General features: G+C 38.6%; 1 protein-coding gene across 8 annotated transcripts in view; it reads right to left on the reverse strand.

Moving 5' to 3' along the window:
* grin2bb (glutamate receptor, ionotropic, N-methyl D-aspartate 2B, genome duplicate b) overlaps window positions 1-20,830 on the reverse strand; it is a 123,228-nt gene that overhangs the window by 20,574 nt on the left and 81,824 nt on the right. For all 8 annotated transcript variants that reach the window (XM_028018293.1, XM_028018297.1, XM_028018298.1 and 5 more), the window contains 6 exons: window positions 10,017-10,131; window positions 9,645-9,850; window positions 6,803-6,974; window positions 5,003-5,156; window positions 3,162-3,287; window positions 1,728-1,957 (listed from right to left, as the gene is read on the reverse strand). In XM_028018293.1, coding sequence (XP_027874094.1) covers window positions 1,728-1,957; window positions 3,162-3,287; window positions 5,003-5,156; window positions 6,803-6,974; window positions 9,645-9,850; window positions 10,017-10,131 — 1,003 coding nt within the window. The remainder of the gene's footprint in view (window positions 1-1,727; window positions 1,958-3,161; window positions 3,288-5,002; window positions 5,157-6,802; window positions 6,975-9,644; window positions 9,851-10,016; window positions 10,132-20,830) is intronic.

Here is a 20,830-nt window from a genome sequence, read left to right on the forward strand (position 1 = left end):
AGAAAAAAGCTGCTAAAGCGCTGATAAGAAAAGGAAAAGCAGAGAATTACACAAGTGCCAAGAGTTGCAGTAAAAAGAAATGGAACATTTTAGACAAGCACACTGCACACCAGGAGATGTTAGAGATAGTGCAAGCAGAGACATGAATTGGACTCAGCCTTTTGCACATATATGAAAAGACAATCGCAGATAAATCAAAATTTCTTGGTGCAACGTGAAGGTTTCATGGATCAATAAGAAAAAAAAGCTACTATATCAGATGGTATCAGCTCCACTTTGAATTTTGAAATTTGAGCTCCAAGCATTACATTTTATCTAGCTATCGCAAACCACAGATTTCCTGATTAACTAATTGTGACGTAACGTTGCCAAAAGAAAGAAGGAAGGAAGGAAAGAAAGAAAGACGAAAAATGTTTCTTTATAGAAACACTCTTACAAGGTGAGAGACAGCAACAGTGAGCAAGCAGTTTCAACTAAGGATGTTATAATTTGACAAAATATCTCATAGCTGCTCTCACACCATTTCCATGTATATGCTGACCTATGTCAAAATATGCTATACATTTGTCTAAAGGTTTTGGTGGCAAACACTTAAAATGCAAAGACAAGTGGATCTTTATCAGTGAAGCCAGGTCACCTGTCTAACCTATGATTAGCTTAAGCAATACTGTTGGGTGAGTGCTACAACATTTAAGCAGGACTTGTATATATTATGTAGCATTGGCAGCTAAGTGTGCTAAAGCATCATGAAAAGGTTCCTCAAAGATCACTTCTATTTTTTACACTTAAATGCCTTAAGTCACTAAGCTGATTTTAACCTGAGTAAATAGAAAATTACATTTTCATATAATCATTTTATCCAGTAAGGGGGAAAAAAGTGCGAAAGCAGCCTGTTAATTTCTCTGTAAACCTAATACTTGTGTGAGCGACCTTTGCCTAAAACAACTGCTATCAAGAAACTGCAATTACTGGAAATCAGTAGTTTAAATCACAGTGGATTTAATTTTTATGTATTTCTTAAAGCCGTTCATAGGTGGAACTGATAGTGTTCTTTGGACCGGCTGCATAACTCAAGGTCACGCACCGAAAGGCAGAAGTTTTCTGACTGTTTCCACCAAGTACTTAAAGTTGTCCAGGTTGTGAAGCAAAACAGTTCCAGATCATGACACTGACACCACCATGTTTGACTGTTTCACCTGAGAATGCTAACATGGAGGACATTTTTGTCCAATCCCTTTATAATTACCAAATCATGAACACTGACATCTGCTGAGGCAAGTGAGGCCTGGAGAGCCTGATCTGGGTTATTTTGTGACCAGATGGGTCATCAATGAGCATTTGGAGTATTTTCAGCACGCTGACCACTCCTGTGAAGGTTCATCACTGCTCCTTGTTTTGTCTATTTGTGGATAATGAAGCTCACTGTGTTTTGCTGGAATCCCAAAGCTCTAGGTCTGGTAGTAATAATGGCTTGGCTTGTAAAATTAAACTTTTTCTACGCCATTGGGCCAAAAGAACCGAAAAACACAGCTGGATGCCAATACACAGCTACTACTCTACAGAAAAGATACAAAAAGATCCTGTTCTTTTGTATTTATAAGCTATCTATGGTATTAGGTACTAAAAAGGGTACATCAATTATACCAGTAACATGAAAAAGTCTGCAATCAAGCTCTAGAAGCACAAATCTTCACACACCTGCTCGTAATGTCGCTCTAAATTCTCACCTTTTTGTCTGACAAGCCCGACACCTGGTCCACATATTCCTCCTGGATCATGAAGGCAGCCAGATTGGCAGTGTAGGAGGCCAGAAAGATGACAGCGAAGAAGGCCCACACTGACACCATGATCTTACTCGTGGTGCCTTTGGGATTCTGCACAGGAACGGAGTTGTTGAAAACCAGGCCCCACAGCAGCCAGACGGCCTTGCCGATGGTGAAGGAGGGACCGCCGGGCTCTAAAGGGACAGAATGACAAGACGAGAGGACAGTAGTGGGATCAGCGCGCTTTATTTACTTCTGACCAGACGTTGTGGGAGGCATTTTAAGGATTGCCACCATTGAATTTGTCAGGGATCACAGTATGTACTGAGGAGTACTGAGGAGTTTCCATTTACTCCTGCAGCTACTGCGGGGACAGCCCGGCTTTTATACACTCACTCTGTTCCACCTGCCTCTGTGGCTGTATGACAAGGTGTCAGGAAGCAAATACTACCTACAGGAGCTTCGTGGCAACACAGATGAGGAGGGAGCGAGAAGGGCACAGTGGCAGATGGACCCTCAACAGGCTATGATGATGCAGCAGCCGCAGCAGAAGCACAGAAGAGTCTTATATATACAGGGATTATACATATATTTCATGCCAAAATTATATTGTTTAGTGTCCCAGAAGATGCTGTTCTTTGGAGGTGCCAGATGTAAGACAACATCAGGCTATTTATGTGTCTTTATGAGGCATCTAACCATTCAGAAATTTCAACATTCTCAACAGAAATCTAACACTTATTTTTTTTTCTTGTTTGAAAAAAAACAAAAACAAGAAAAAACCATGGTAAAAAATTCAATCTCTAAAGTGAGTCTTGAGTATAAAAAGGGAAATAAAGAGCTGAATCAGAACCAGTGAATCTGATGAGTAAATTGAGTGCACCTACCTGCTAATAATGCATCTGATTCAACAGACACTGTTAAATCTGAATCATGTTTTCTATCTAATTCCGTCCATTCAGCGGTGTAACACTTGTGTTACGTATAATATTATTACAACAAAAAGAGACATTCCAATAGCAGAAGAGGTGATTTCTAGGTCACACAGTGAGGCTAAGAATACTTAAGACCACCTATCTGGTTCTTGTCAATGATCTCCTTCATTAGTGAACGAGCTTAAGCGACTGTCAATGTAGATAAGTACTCAAAGACATCACGCAGAAAGTCTCAGCACTCCAGTTGCTCTCATTCAGTAAAGATTGTCAAAGCAATTTAGCACCTGGAGTTCTCTATCTGAACGGTGCATTCAAGGAGAAACCAAAACTCGATCTTTATTTCAGCACGTTAGATTGTTTGACGTCGAACCTCATTGCCCCATTTTTCCAGCATAAATTAACCGGGCCCAGACGTGCGAATGTGTGTTTCTGAATGTGTATGTGTGAGTGTGTGTCCTCTCACCTCGTCCGTCTGCCAGACAGCGATTGTAACCCACCGGGCTGAAGTACTCGAACACAAAGACAGCCACGGCCGACACGATCAGCAGCATCACAAACATCATGACCCAGACATCAGCGCTGAAGGGCTCTGAAGGAGAGTGTGTGTTGGGGTACAAAACAGGGCAAATGTGTTAAATCATTTTAAAACCCTCTGTTTTTTTGTTTTTGTTTTGCGTTCAAGAACTGTTCTGTTAATGTTTATGGATTTTTCTGAGATTGTGTGAACAATGACAAGCAGACCTGATAGGAAGGGAAGTAAGCGTGAATATTAAACTCATAGAAGTAAGCATGTTTTCCAGTTGCTTTATATTCTGCACTGTAATTTTCACCCGCAGCAATTTACTTTACAAACAAAGCTATTAGATTAATGTACTTTGACAGCTGCTCTGGAGTGTTAGGCTTTATTACAAAATTGCATTTTTGAGCTGTAATCACACCAGAGATGAAGAGACCTGAGTGAAAACTCTTTTAAATGCCAAAATATTTATAATAGTGTCATTTTACAGATAAATGGAAAAGTATTATTCATCCATCTATCCATTGTCTAAACCAGCCATCAGTGGGCGAGAGGAAACACTGACTGGGTCTAGAAGGGTATTTGTGCTCTTATTTTAAGAAAAAGTACATTTAGTTGGCAACTAATCTGCAACAACTTTTCTCATTACAATAAGATGCAGAATACAGATTTTATCCTAATTTTCTGATGCTTATTTAGCTTACTTTTTGGTAAAATGTAATACAAACTCTTTCTCAAACTTTTTTCCCTTTTTCAGGTCTAATCCATTGGATCTTTTCGCATTGTGAATGTGGGAGCGTTCTAACTTTAACTGCTAAATATAGCTTTGAATTCTGCTTTTGTTTTTGATTCCTCCAAATGTTTAAATGATCGCTAATCACATTTGCCAAGTTTGTTTGCTGGCTACATTTCTTTCTCCGAGGCAATGTCTCCTTACTTTTTCCTTCCAGTTTTTAGAAATGAATAGTTCTTAATCCAATTTTGGTAGATTGCAAAATCTCTTCAGAGGATTTATCTGATTGATGTCAATGATCTGACCTTTCTTAAACAGACTAACCTTTTTTCTACAACCACTTGTATCATTCCACATTTATGTCGACATTAGCTGAGGTTAAATAACTTGTTACTATCTCAAAGATAATTGCACACGCAGTAATTTTCCAACAAAATGCTGGCATCTATTTTCTTAGCTAAATCCAGCTGGTAACTTTCTTTTTTTGCCAAGTAATGTAAAAGCTCACATGTGCACTTTTTTCTTATTGGCTGGCCATTACCTTATGCAGGAATTTAATGTTACTGTTTCTTTATGCATTTGTATGTTTCTTTTTGACTGCATGGATGGAAATTAGCATAATTGTTGTCTCCAAATGCAGCTGGAAAAAAAGGTGTAAAAATACTGAAATTTGGCCTTTGAAATAATTGTGCCATAAAACTTGAAAACAGGAAAGATTTCATTATAACAAGGTGCATCAGTCACTACCGCTCAGTTTTAACACAAATGAAGAATGGGTTTTAAGTGTTGAGCTGATTTCCAGATCGAAGCCTAAAAGCTGAAGATTGGTTGCTGTCCTTGCAGGAACATTTATTGCTTCTAAAATATGAGCTGAAACAACGTTGACAGCTAAAATGAATCAAATCAGTGGAGGCTGATATCATTGTTTCCATTGGTAGTCACTTCAGTAAAAAGGTATTTGAATGTGCATTCCTGTGCATCTATGATGTGAAGCATGAGTACATGTGCATCTAGAAGGTTTTTTGCCAGAAGCGCCAGGCATGTTTCTCCTCACCTAGAAAGGCAGAGGGGGAGACGGTGCCGTTGCTGCGGGAGACCATGACACTGATACCCGTCTCGATGAATGGCACGGAGAAGTCAATGACCTCTGACCTCTCCTCGTTGATGGTGAGGGAACCGACGGCCATGTGAGCATTCTTTGCCACCACCTGGGGGGCAAACAGACACAAACACATGGGGGCTCTGTTATAGAAATAGATTTTTAAAAAAGAGTGAGCTAATGTGATTTCCAGGTTTCTCACATTAGGAGAAAGCGGCGGAGAGTCTAATGTCTACATAATTTCTATTCTGGGTCAGCGTTTGACTCCCACCAGCATGCTCTCCTTGTGTGTTCAGATATATTTAGCTCCATGTTTCTGGAGCCTCTGGCCATGAGTAGAAAAGGTGGACAAATGACTATGTTATTAAAAACTACGTATGATAGAGTGAATTATACTCTTGCACACTTTTGTTCCGCCATCACATTTATTCCTCGAGGCCTCCTCTTTTATTCTCTATCTGTTCTCTGTCTGTTGCCCTGTTTTTCGCTCTTGTAAATCAAATCACTCACCACACGCTTATGCTTTAAAGTATGCATAGCGTTGCCTAAGTGGAAACCTCATCAGCTAAAGACTTCGGATTTTAAGATGAGACACAATCAGCTGCACGTCTATGCAAGACGGCTGAGCTGTGCTGACTGCGTAATGTGTGCAGCAGTGAAGTGGGTCTTTGCCCGAGGCTGCTTTCTCCCTCTCACTCCAATCCACGTCTTCTGTATTCTTACTCCATCTCTGATTAGGAACCTTCACTGAGTCCTCCTGAGGCTTGCTGGATCTGATCACAAGCTTCCCCTCAGGCCGAGTTGTGGGAAACAAGTGCTAGATATCCTGATGGAGACAGCGAAGAACTAACAGAGACAGATACTTAGACAGCATCATCAGCCATAGCAAATAAAAGAAAAATATATTTCTGTGAGTGGGACTGCATTTCCTGGCTGTTGAAGTGTCTGTGCAGAATTTCTTATTTCAGACGTTTCAGTGAGACGCTGATTCTAAACGGCTTGAAAAGCGGCTTTATGCGAGCTCAAAGTAAAGGCGGTAAAAGTGATGGGTGCGGGGGGAGGAAGAAAAGACAAAGATCTTTTATGGATTGAATAAATAAACAAATTTATTGATGAATTATAAATGCATTCATATCTGAATCTCTGTGGGTGTGGGTAAAAGGCCCACACCCACAGAGATGCATGCGCAACCCCGTCACAGAAAGAGTCGCTTCACATCTGTGCAGCTTCTCGCTGACATCTGCTTGAGGCTAAATTAAAAGGCTACACCTGGAACAACAGCTTATCTCTCGCTGCATACCAGCAGATGTTAAATTGATCAAACTGAGGCTGCCCTCCATGTATTTGCGTTATGTGGGATGTGTTATTGTTTACAAACATGAACAATCTTGCAGCTGGAATGAATATGCAGGTTTAAGCACACATCATATTTGTTATTTTTGGTGCACTGCCTGGTTGCGTCATTTCGGTGGCTCAGTAACATTTATATGGTAATATCTCCTGCGTTCTGCTGCAGTGCTCTGCCAGCTGTGAAATCCAAAATCAGCTGGTGTGCCAGCAGGTCTGCATGAACTGTCACTGTGGGTATTTTCAACCTGTTTACAGACCACACAATGCTGGTGCTTCTCTCCAAAGGGGGGTTAAACTTGTCACTATAACACACTCCTCTTTTCTTCTTAATATTATTTTAAGATTTTACACAAAAGTAATTTGACTACTTGTTGTTAGTGAGTAATTAGTGAAAAGTGTTCTTACCTCTCCCACCATGCCGTTCCAGGTCCCATTAACCTTCTTGCCGTGTTTACCATTGGTAACTAAATACAGGTCGTAAGTGAACTTGACAGTTTTCGCAATCTTTTTCAGGATGTCGATACAGAAGCCTTTACAGCAGCGTTTGATGTAAATCCCTGAATCGCCTGTGTGATTGCTGCGATTTGGTACGAGGAGGGAAGCAGAGAAAAAGCAAAAATGGCAGGTCAGTATTTATGAAAGATGAGATGCAAAAGTTATGGGCTGACACAAAATGTCTCTAAGTTGAACAGTTCATCACAAAAACTACATCTGAACAGGATGGATACAGTGGCGCATAAAAGTATTTATACCTCTTGAACCTTTCCACATTTTTCCTTACAATGTCAAACTTCTGTGTGTTTTATCAAACTTTCATATAACAATTCATGATTGTAAAGTAGTAGAAACTGGATCACATGTTTCCATTTAGTGCCATCATCTGCATCCTCTACCCTCACTCCAGCTATCTTCTGGTAGAAACCAGTCAGTTTTTAATAAAAAAAAAAAAAACGTCTGAAAGCATGGTGTATAACCCATAAGTCAAAACCTTAAAGAACCAACTTTTGCTACAATTAGACTTTGACTGGGCCATGTTAACATTGATATGCTTTGATATAAACCTATTGTTCTATTGCATCTCTGATTTCATACTTTGTAGTTTTCTTCTGCTGAATGTCCTCTCAAGTCTTTTGTTACCTCCAACTGGTTTCTTCCTGGTTTTCTCTGTGTTTAGCTTCAACCATCAACTCTGACCAGCTTCCATGTCTCTGCTGTAGAAAAGCATCTCCAAAGCATGATGCTGCCACCACCATATTTTACGATGTGTTCGGGTTGAGCATCTTCTTTCATATGTTTGCTTGTCTTGTGGAAAACTGCAAAAACTACTTTTTATGGCTTTTTTAAAATCACAAATCATTTACCAACTAGGCGACTTCTAAAACGAAATGTTTTCTGTCTATTTTATTTAGAAGTATTTGAGTAAAGGGATCATTTTTATAACAATTTTTTAAAATGCTGACCAAAAAACAAACAAACAATAAAATCTGTTAAATATATAAAAAACAAGCATAATGCAGCCATAACTTTTTTCATATTAAACCTGTAAATGAATGAGTCACAGATTGAGTTGGGTTGTACTTCGTGCTGTTTTTCAGTCACTTGATTAACTTTTACATTTGCAACAAATAATCAACAAAACTCCCAGATGCCAATTTTATTCTGACACAAGAAAACAGGCTTAACTCTTCCATCCAAATCATACAGTAATGAAAGTCTAAGAATAACTCACAGGGAAGGCAAACATCTAACCGAGCTGTGCGTCATCAGTCAATAGGCTGCGCTGGCTCCCAGCAGATACAGGTGCAGAACAGCTGTGCACCAACACAATGGCAGCTTTGGCACAGTGAGTGGATGCTGTTTTCGCCAGTGCAAGGACAAAGGTGTTTGTGCTTTTTGTGTTAATTTTATTTACTCCTACAGCTGCCTTCTGAAATCAAGCTGCTTTAAGTGAACAGCCCTGGCGATAAAAATGCAGCAGAGAGCATGAGGTCTTAGCACTAACGCAGCAGAAGCTTGCTGAGTACTGCTATGCGTTTAAAGAAGACTCGACGTGGCTTGTGTCTGAAAATAATCCTGTATGTCGGTGCGCCTATGCCTGATATGCTGTGAGGGAAACAGGCGGAGGAGGGTAGTGCGAAGACAGGCATTGGGAGAAAGAATGGAGGTGAAAGATATCTCAATAAAGAAAAAAAAACATGGAGCAAGAAGATGTGGTGCTGCCTCGGGAGATTTCAGGTAGCCCAGAGATAGAAAAGGTGACCACTGAACAAAATTCATTATCACACTCCAAGCAGAGCTGGGAAGAGAGAGGGTCAATGTGACTGAGAGGAAAACAGGGACAGAAACCGAGCCAATGTTCTACTTTGCAGAGGTGAAACAAGTCAAAGTAATCGCAGGACTGAAAAGAAGAGCTGGAGCATGATTACAGCGAGCTGTAGCAGCAGAAAACACAACAAAGCAGACAAAAAGAGACAGAATGGAGCAAAATAATAAAAAACCACACTTTACATACAGACATGTTTCTAAATGGAACTGACTTGTTTGTTGTTTTGTCTTTGACTAATATACACCAGTTTGCGAATACACCCTTACACCTCTTTAACTTTATCACATTTTATCACATTGTAATATCCTAAACTTGAAGTTTTTTTTTACTGGACTTCATTATCAATCTCTTTTACTGTAATGTCCTACTTTGCATCCCCAGAGTCAATTGTTCACTGTGTGTTCTATGACTTTGTATTTTCGTGTTTTATAAAATGCCTTGTTGCTGAAATGTGCTGTACAAATAAAATTTGATTGATTGATAATGTAAATAAACTATAAATGTACTGTAATGCTTGTGTGCGCACGCCTACACCCAGACATGAGGATATGCAAACACGCCCACACACACACGCCTATACTCATTTAAGCTTGCACACATTTATGAGCAAATGGCAAAAAGAAAATTTTTTAATTTAACACCTGTTTCTTCAAAAAATGTTTTTCCTTTCATAAATCCCGTTGATTATTTCTCACAACACATGAAAAATTATGTTCAAAGATGTGCTCAATCCACTTTAAGTGAAAAAAAACTTTGCAGATGCAAAAAAGGTGATAAAGACATTCCTTAAAGTACCATTTTATAGTGCAACCAAGTAACAAGCAGCAACTTTGGGGTGTAACATGAACACTTTTACAAAATTTGACAAAAAAATTGTCTTCAGTTCATTTATAGATGAAGCATTAAAATGAAAACTTTTACCTGAGTTTCAGCTGTTTCCGACACGGCACAGTGTTCCTCATGCATGTCCCACTGAGTGGATCCACGTCCTCCACAATGACAAATGGCGCCTCCTCCAGAGTCACGATGGACAGGTGGTCCTCCCGCTCCTCCACGTCAGAGTACAGCTCGAAACGAGGCCACACATGGTACCTCATCGTCAATGAGCCTCTTTCCCACTTGCCAACCTGTGGAAGGAGAGCAGTGTGATGCACAGGCAACTCCAAAACATTGATTCCAAGTGGCAGAAGGAGACACTTCAAAACTGAAAGTAGTGGCACACACCTCACACAAGGAGCAGAATGCAGGGACAGGGAAATAGAAGAGGGTGGAATGAAAAGAAAAGATATTTACCCTGTCCCATTGCCGGTCCTTGTCGAGAAGTATTATGACTAGTTTAGGGAACATCTGGTGGCCTTTTTCGCTAAATGACAGGTTTCGACCTTCAAATGTCACATTCATGACGTACCTAGAAAAATAAAGAGTTTAAGTTTTAGTCACAAGAATCCTGTTTTTTATTTTTTTTGGAGAGTAGAAACTCTAACATGACCTAAATCAGAAGGTACATTAAGATGTGTGAAAGTTTTTACCAGGTTTATATTTTTTTTCCATGTTTTCTAATAGATATAACATCAGTGGACTGAAAAAGTTGAAAGAACACACTAAAAAGTCTGACATTTTTCTCTCACAAAAACTGATACCAATCTGATGCAATCGTTTTGGCATCTCAGGAAAGGAAGTTTAGTCGACAAAAACTAAACTTCAAAAGATCCATCTCTATGTCCTGGTAACTGTGGAAAACCTTCAAATATCCTGACATGTGTGCTGGATTTTCTTCACCTGTACACACAGGAATCTGTTGGTTATTTCTATAACCCAAATGCTCTGTTCATGCTGTTGGAACAGATGCTGCAGAATCTTGATCAAATCCCAGATCTAAAACAATGACCCAGGAAATAATCTCGAAGGACCTTCGTCATTCTGCAGAAACTGTCGTTCACAAAAACCTGGTCAGACTTCACCCACAGCTCAGTTTATAGTTCAAAGTAGAGAACATGTTTGAACTAACATGTAAATTCATTGAATTTAAAATTAGTCTCACACCTGGTTCTAGTGTCAACTATGTTCTAAATTCACAAATGGTCATAAAGTCAATAAAAACAGGCTAAAATAAGAATATTTCTTATTTATGTTGCAATTTTATATGAATATTACTAGTTTTATCCTCATTGAGTTAGTGTTTATTTATTTTTTGTAATTTTTATGATGTTTTAAGAAGATCAAAGTAAATTTGACAGGTAAATATTGAGTATGAAATTTGTAAGGCTGCTGACAGTCTCTGGCCTATCCAGCTGTTCCTGATTTGCAAAACACATGCATCTATATCTACACATGTACACACATGTTGGTTTTTATACACATCTGGTTCTAGTACTGTGTGCACATTAGAGCTGAACAGGATATCGTTAATTTATTGCAACACTGCTGTACGCGATATACATATTGCAAAGAACTGCCTGAACTGCAATAAATGTTAGTTCATTATTGCATTCAAACTCTTTACGCCTGGAACATATTTAGTGCCACTTGTTGTTTAATGCAGCTTATAGAATATTAGAAGTAAAACAGGGGTAGGGTGGTGAAGCCTGTAATTAAAAAACTGCAAGTTGCTTCAATGCCAAAACAACAGACAAAACCCAGAAGCAACTTTTTAAAATAAAACCTTGTTGAGATGGAAATGAATATCTATGCATATAACTTAGGAGTTTGAACTGAATTCAGAACAGATAGCCAATATTAAGGCATATTGTGATGTTTTTTCTGATATTGCCTTGTTCATAATTTCATTCTCTTTTTTAAAACTTGTAGACAATTGTAATTTAACCTATTTTTGGCTTAATTAATCCATGACTGTATCAATATGACAGGTTAAATTGATAGTTACCCTAATATAACATTTTTGATTGATTAGCCTGTAAACTCAACAAATTCAGAGCATGTAGAGAGCAGCACCTCAAACCAAGCCACATTTTAACTTTTCACACAGTTATTTTCTTGACAGCTGAGGTACAAAAGGTACCTTTAACACAAGATATTTCTAAAACTGGAAACCAGAGAACAATCACTTAAGTGTCAGAGTCTGACTCATTGCTATGAATACTCACTGCTTAGCATTCACCTTTTTTCCAGCGTAATATTGGAAATGTAATTTTATTCTAATCTGTTGTGTATATTCAAGAAAAGAAAGTCTTGTAAGGTGACGCTGAAGAAATGTCGTTTAACATTTGTAGACACAAATATCTCCCTCTTTCCATATACAAATGCTTTTGTTAGGCACTGTTTTCACTCCACCTTAAAGCAAAAATAAATATTATGAAAAATGTTTTAAACATTTTACTATAAGCCTTCCAACAACCACAGAGAAATCTAAATTAGTTTAGTCCTTTGTGTAAACAGATACTACGGAGGATTTGGAAAAAAATCAACAACAGCATAAGCAATACAACAAGTATAAAACTGAAACCTTGACTTGAAACATTTGTTCCAAAGAATCACTTCCTGAAGTACAACAGTACAGACAGACGTGCAATAACAAATTTCACATAGTATGTTGAGGGCAACATACTATGTTGTAATACATAGAAAATATATGTTATGTATTATGTTATTGGCACATGATGGATATAAACATGGTTGAATTTAAGTCTTAATATTTTTGTTCATTTTGTTCAGTTTTAGAGTTAGTGCAACATACTTTTTGGATAGCAGTGCCTACTACTGATTCTAATATTGTACGCTGATGTCTACTGTTGGCTCAATAACTGTCGACATGATATACAGAAACAGTGGATGATTATCTAATATCCAGTGGCCACAGTCGATGACATAACTTCTTGAAGAAGCACTTCATTTCAAAGTATCATGCAATATTTAAGAACTACTTCAAATTAAGTGTCAAGAGATCAGGGCAGGTGTAGGCGTATGGATAGTACTAGGAAATGGGATGAAGTTTTAGCCTTTTCTTCTTGCTATTTTTATCAGTAGAAGTAGTAGCCTTTATATTTTTGCATTCAAAGCACATGATCAGGCCCACTACAAAGGTGACCCACTTTGAAACATATGCCACCTGATAGACTAAGAAGGAGGCGGAGGAGAAGGAGTGCAGGTGGGAGTGAAAGCAGAGCGACAAGCAACCAGACCGGAGAGCTTGAAGCACTGAAAAGCCGAGAGAGAGAGGGAGAGAGAGTATATTAACTGCCTGGTGAATCCATATCAGGATATACAGTATGTGTGTCAACAAGTGTAGAGCAGTGGCAGATAAGCTGGAAGCATGGCTTTCGCTCTCAGCCGCCTCCTTCTCTCCCTCTTTCTCATCCTGATCTGTGGGCTGCCATCACCATGGAGATGCTGCGCTTCTGAAACAATCCACCGGAGAAATAAATATCATGAATGCAAGCAGAAAGGAGCAGTGTGTGGGGGGGGGTGTGTGTGTATTTGGCATGTACGTGTGTGTGTAGACCTTTAAATTTCACCCATTGCCATCATCATGTCCAACAAAGACAATAAGTCTATTCACGAGTAAATCCAGAGAACAGATGAGGCTGAAATCTGCCCAAGATTTTATCACAAGTACATCCCACTAAAACAGTCAGCGCCTCTATCCATTGTGTCTTTGATTTTATTTATAGAGCAATTCGCCCTCTTTAACACACACGCGCACACACACCCGAGCAGGCTAAATGCTTTGAGCGAGTCAATAATACGACCCAAGCCTCCATGAAATGCCTATTGCTGCATGCAGGCTGGCTAGCAACACTCCAAGAGCTGTAATGCGTGTGTAACATGGGATTAGCCTCCTAGGAGTAATCTCAGTTTTGAACAGGCGACAGAAAAGATCAGGGCGGGTGTGGGTGGAAGCTCCGGAGGTCCAACCTGTTGCCGCCGCAGCTGTGAGGGTGGACAGTGAAAACGGCACGTATGTGGCGGGCAAAAACCTCAACATGGGGACATGGGGAGGTCCTAAACACCGTATAATGTCATTTAACGTGTTGCCATGGCACCCACAACCACAGCAATTTTTATGCAATCAGCTGTGTTGCTATGGGAACAGTAATCTCATCCAAGAAAGAGAGACAGAAAGAGAAAGAGAGAGCAAAGGGAGTTTTTGTTTTTTTCTCAATTCCAAACCAACTTCCACTCACTCTTCCACTCTCAGATCAATCTGAACATCTAACCTACGAGTGCTGCCTCCAATTGCACATCAATACGGCTCATTTGGCCATGCATTAACCTGTGCCTTCACAAAGGCTGATACAAGCTGTGAATGTACAGCTTGTATCAGCCGTTGCTCTGTTTATCGTTTTGTAGCCTTCTACCCCCAATGTAGCATTTATGTGCCGTTTGATCCTCCACATGTCGGAGCTCCCCTCTGACTCTAGTGGAAAGAGAGTAAATGTGGAAACAACTGGGATGAGCCGCTAATAGAACCTCATGTGGCTTCATCACAGCTATATGCTGCGCCTTGCTTGCCAACTGTCCCCCTACTAATCATAGCTGCGATGGGATTTTTATTTCTTATTTGCAGACATAATGAATCATCGGTCACATGCACATGATTCTCTTTTGCTACTTTCTTCTTTTTGCAGCTTTTGAAATGCCCTTTTTTAAATTGGTTTTTATATATCAAAGTGGAGCTGAGCCGGATCACAAACTCTGTCACTGCAATGCAGTAATGTAAAAATACACTTTATGTCTCCGCTACGTGTGGACACATACACACACTCGCATACTGTTTCTATCGGCTTTGGATGTGTGACTCATAGTTTCCAGAAGATCAACCTATGAAAAGACGGGTTTAAGAGAGATAATATGTGCTTCACTTGAAAATATCTGCTTCATAGAAGCTGCAGAAAAACTCTGTAACAGGCCAAACTGAAGAGAAAAACCATCAAATAGGTTTAGTGGGTGAAATATTCAGTTAACTGTTGGTGTTTGATCAAATACAAGAGCTCCTCTTAACAAAGGAATATATTGTATACAGAGAACAGCTAGATTGATCTAAAGCCCTAAATGTATAAAATTAACAACTCTGAAGCTGCTGATTTCAGACATTTATAGCCCGGGGTTTCAAGGATGTAGTCATCTGGGCTACTATCTTACTCACAAGAATTTTTATGTGTACTTAATTTACACATAAAAATTACAACGGGTGGGTACACCCATTTGTATCCTTTATACAAATATATTACAAGATCTGGAGGACTTGTCCACTTGTAGACAGAGTGATATTAAGCAAGCAACTGAATACATGATTACGTTTTCAAAATTTTCTGTATATCTACCAAGTACAGTATATGACAGTGCTGGCACTGACAAGTTTTGCTCTCATTATTCCTAAAGATGCTCTTATGTAATAAATCAAGCGGTTTGAGGACGGTTGTACACTCCTGAAATCTGCTCGTAATACAGTGCAGACCATGTGAGACAGTACATTTAAATATGTGCTTGATGAATCGACAGTAAGAGAATTTGCAATAAGTCTAAAGCTAGGGACACATTACATGACTTTCACAGTCATCACAGATTTTGAAAAGACTAGATGTTCACACTAACAGACTGGTTTTTTGTGTCCTGACTGAGAGACGGGGGATCACAGGCTTAATATCTTCACATGTTGAAGGATCACAGACGAGATTTTTCATGCTAGCTAAAGCCAACAGAGAGCATCAAACACTTGTGGAAACTCACAAGAGTACTGCCAGAGCGGATTGTCTGGCTGAAACAAAAGTCGAAGTTTATTTATCCAGCCAATATCTGTTGATATTAAGATGTTATTTTTTAAATTAAGCAGTTTTGCTTTAAAACTAGTTATGCTCAAGAAATTCACTGCCTTACATTTTATGTGTAAAACCTTGTTTATATTGGTTAAATATAAATTTTTTTTTAGGATTTCCACAAATCTTAACCACCGATAAATTCGAAGAGCACCGCATAGAGGAATATAGTCACTGAGAATGAGCTAATAGATCATTTTTAAATTTAGGATTATTAGTCAAAAAATGAGTCATTTAACTACATTTATAGCAAAACTAATATATGCATATAGCATTAAAAAATTTAAATGAGTTTATAAAATGTACAGCTGTGAAAAAGGAGACCACTGCAAGTGTTTATAGTGCAGATAAACAACTAAACTATTATTTCAATATCTATTGAAATAATATAGTTTGCTTGTTCTCTTCTGGTATAAACAATGTGAGGTTCATAGTGATGTCTGGTAGGATCTCTTCTGCCACTGCATGGCACCCTGCTGAATTTTAAAAGCAGTTGCATTCCCATTCTAAACTCCAACATAATTTTATTGCTTATTTATTGAGTCATTCGTAGCTTAAGGCTCAGCGCCGGCACCACACACATACAGACGAGTGATGAGGACTACACACAGGAAAGATGTAAGACACTGAGCCTCTTTGAGCTGCAGCCTTTAATAAGTGAGTCCACAGGAGCGCCATGTGATCTAGGCCCATGAGAACCCCCGTAGAGCAGGACACATCAGACAGCTACCTGTGGAGCCTGAGTAGAGCGAGCCTGCATCAGAGCACGCTCTTATTTTGGATATGAACATGAGAGTCGGGAACACTGACCTTCTGAAAAACCTCAGGTACTGATTTGTGCTTTATTTAGGCTGCTTTCAAACTGAGAAGCCATACTTTTTATATGTCATCCTATAGTCAAAATAAGTAGAAAATAATAAAGTATGCCACCACTGACATTTGAATTTATAGTGCTTTGTAAAAATCACGCAGCTTCACACTTTGTCCTGTTACAACACAAACTGCAATGAACTTTATTAGGATGTCATGTGAGCACAATGTAGAACAATTGTCGATTGGAATAATTGCCCTCCATGTCATTTAAAACTACATTTAGAATTAATTCTGTTCATATATTTGTTTTGTACGTTTTTTAGGAGACCACAGCAAAATGCTACTTTGTGTAGGTCTGTGAGACAAAATACCAACAAAATGATGTTGGAGTGTAATGTGACAAAATGTCTAAAAGTTCAAAGGGTGAACTTTTAGTAAAAAAAAACGATACAGTTTTTATTTCCCTAAGTATAGGCCCCACACTGGTATGCATATTGTTGCATGCAATATGCATAAAAATGCTTGCAGCATCCATATAACTATGTTTTGGCTGCGAATATACAATAGTGAAAGTGATTCTCCAGGGTGTTATTTTCTCTAAAAGCCTTGACAGATTATGTATGAAAGTAAAAATATTGACAAAAGGTCAGATAATATATGACAATATGCTAAGCAAAACTACACTAAACAAAACTACAAGAGTTGTCGATTAATGACATCTTATGGCTGAAGATTTGATTACCAAGGATATCCTGATATGACATATGAAATATGATCCGCCCCCTTGCCTGATCAATACATTTAATTAGCCCTCACTAGATTGAAGAGGTGATTAAAAAAAGGGAAATGCTAATAAAATATTAGACACTTTAAACTGAGATGCTAAAACCTTGAGCCAAGACCCTGGAAGCCCTGATGGGATAAAGACTGGAGAGGAGGAGATTAATCTCTGTCTCTCTTTTTATCAAGCCACAGGCTACAAGGAGATCAGGGCTTCACTTTGAATTTCTTTAAAAAATTTTTTATCTGATTTAAATTCCTAAATATATCCATCCCAGGTACCTGCAGTAGCTCCTTGACTGCATACTAACTCCATTTCAAAGTTGTCTATATCTTGCTGAATCAAAGTGATGAGGTACAATTACACTTCCATCACAGTGTTGGACTGAGCTTCAAGTAACGACAGCTCTTATTATCTGGTCTCAACTCTGACATTAACATTCACTTTGAGGGGAAATGTTAAAAAGGTTCAAAAGGGTATTTATTGCATTAATGTTATCCAGCAACTCAAAGAACCGTCTCAGTTTAGCAGGAAGCTGTTGTTAACTTAAGTGGTTCCAGATTGTGTCCCTGGGGATTGTAAGTGGGGTAACTCAGGTTAATTAGGCAGGAAGAATTAAAGAAAACAGACTCTCTAATTCTGGATGAATTCCTTTGGCTTGTGACTGATTGCATTCTGTGTTTGTTTAACTGAGTAAAAGATATCAGATATATCTTTGTTTGATCTGAAAGATGAATTACCAAGACATCCAGTGCCGAGCAAATGTATTCACACCTTCGAACCTTTCCACATTTTGCCACATTACAAGGAAAAACTTCAGCGTGTTTTATCTGAATCAAAATGTGATAGACCAAAAGAAAATGATGCATCATCGTGAAGTATGCAGAGTAAATGGTTCTCAAGCTTTTAGCAAATAAAACTTTGAAAACTGGTGTGCGTTTACAGTTAAACCCCTTTAATCTGATACCCTTAAATAAAATAAGATGAATCTACTTGTCTTGAGAAGTCCCATAGCTAGTCCAGTTTAATTTAATGTCACTATAAATCAGCAAACGTGTCTAGAAATACATTTCATTTTCTACTGAAACATCCTCACTGCGAAACATGGTGGTGGCAGTATCATGCTAAAGAGACAGATGTTGTCCATGTAGTCAGTAGGTACATCATCCATTTTTATTATCTCTAATGAAAAATGTGTTGCTTTTTTATTATTCCATATTCTGAAACTTTAATCTGACACATTTATTGTCAGATAAATTGAAGTGAAAATAACAATTGTCATTTCTTTTTTATGATAAAAGATCATAAAGTTCATGTTGTATAACATTTGCAGCCTCTTGTTCATGACTCCACTGAACGTAAGGTTTACAGTCTCAATTGGACTTTCCTGGTTAAACAAAGGTAAATTAAAGAAATAGCAAATATCTGCACATATATACTTTTTTTTTTTTATCAATCCCACATATGGGCATAGAAAAGCAGTAGCAGGGTCAAACAGTGCTGCAGATGTAAAATGTTAATTCTTATTCCTTAATGAGAGATCCTGTTGTGTATCTATGACATTTAAGAGTAAGTCCTCCACAGCAATTACACTGCAAAAGGAGGGAAAAGTGCTTCATGCTAAATTTTATCCTCAGAGAAACACAAACTACTCTCGATTTAATGTGTTAAATAAAACAAATGACTTTCTGTTTTAGCTTTATGTGATTAAAACACATTTTCTGTGAAATTGGACAGCCATATGACTGTCCTACTAAATACTGGGGTAAAAAAAATCAGACTGGTTAATGAAAAAAATATCTAATACAACTGGGGGGAAATTGAAAATTGCTTCGGGAAAAGCAGTGCTTCTATTGATAGCCTGACTAAATACACTTCCAAAAGAGATTCTTGGAGGAGATATAGGAGCTCTTGATACCCAGAAGCACACTGGAATGGCTTGTGCGCCTTGTAATAAGAAGCAAATTTATAAGACAGACACTTTCATTGTGCCATTAAGAAATGCAATAATGTTTCCTTCCTGCTGCAGGAAAACACTACTTTAAAGGTAAAATTAGATGGAAAAAACACATGTGCAGTGTCTGCAAAGGAAACACAAAGATTATGTGATTATCTAGGTTTTATTTTAAAACTGGCTTTAAAATCAGCTGCCAAATACACAGATGTGTATGTAGAAAGCACAATGGAAAACAGCAGATGGCAGGAGCATTCACGCTCCTTCAGCTCTTCCAGATTTATTTACATTTTGACTATTTTATAAGAATTTTATGAGATACACTAACACGATAGTGTTAGTCTACCTCATAACTGTGAAATGGAAAGACAATAATACATTGTTTTCAAAACAATGTGGCGTACATCTATACATAGTCCCATTTCATTCATGAATTTGTAGAACCACCGTCCTTTTTAGTCACTAATTCAAATCGTCTGAAGTCTGCCTCTACACTTTTTACCCATTCTTAATTTACAACTCTCGCCACAGATTCTGAAATAGATTTATGCATAGACTTTGACTGGGTCATTGTAACACAAGAACACTTTAATCCAAGCTAACTCATCCTAGTAGATGAATCATGTTGGATTTTAGGTGATATAGTTTTAAATATTTGTCATGCGGCTTTATATTTTGGTGTCGACTTCTCTATTTGTGTTTGGTCTTTCTCATTTTTTAAGTTTTCAGATTATGCTTTTACTTGAAACTATTTTAGAGTTGAGGTTAAGATTTGGATTGCAACTGCTCAATCAGGACTCTGTAGAAGAAGTGTTGTATCTCACTAAAGGCTTTATTCATGTAGTTTTTCCTGTATCCATTAAAAGAAAATCCATGATGCTGCTAACACCATGAGTTCAGGGTGATCTGAACAGAAACTGAGTTTTGTTCTAAGGGAAGTTAAACACCTAAAAACCAAACCATGCTTTAAACTTGTCCACAGCTTTCTCCCTGACCTTTCTGCTGCGTTCTCGGGTTTCCATGATGTTTGTTTCTTAATGTTCTCTAACAAACAGATCAATGAGATTCATATTTGCCTAAAATACAACTCCATCTAAAACAACTTGGACCACATATTCCCGTTATGTCCTTATTCCTGTTCTGTCTGACAGGAAACGATGGATGGCCTCTGGAGACCCATTTGCCCACTGCTTATTTTTGTTCTAATTTCTGTTGAGTATATACTTATTTATGCATATTTTTATGACTGTAAATGCCCCATAAGGTCAACAGTCTCCAAACAAATTGTAAACTCTGACTCACTTGGGTCCTCCCTCTCTGTCCATCAGCGCTGACAGGATGTCATGCTAATGCAGCATGCAGCCCATGGTGGCCTGTAGCCATACAGGACCTTGCAGAGACATATGGCCTTATTATTGCTTTTGTCTCTGGAGGTGGGGGTCCAAGGGATGGAACGGGTGAAATTAAGTGTGTGTGCAGCACAGGTGTCTGTGTGTGTTTGTAAGAGCCTTGCTATCCCCTAGAGTCGGCATCAAGATCCACCGATTCACATTCTCTACCTTCACTCAGCGGAGAGGAGGAAAATGGAATGGCTAGTTAGAAACACACACACATACACGCCATTCTCACGTCAACACAGACACACAAACTGCACGCTGCATCCCAGGTGTGTGCCTGAAGGATGATTGAGAGCCAACCCTGTGTCTGAAAGTGTCCCTCGGGGACTGAAATATTCATAGCTGTAGTCCCATTGCTGTCTCAGTGCTGTTGGTGGCTGAATCCTAAA

The sequence above is a fragment of the Xiphophorus couchianus genome, chromosome 5 (assembly GCF_001444195.1).
Source record: "Xiphophorus couchianus chromosome 5, X_couchianus-1.0, whole genome shotgun sequence".
In the NCBI taxonomy this organism is placed as follows: domain Eukaryota; kingdom Metazoa; phylum Chordata; class Actinopteri; order Cyprinodontiformes; family Poeciliidae; genus Xiphophorus; species Xiphophorus couchianus.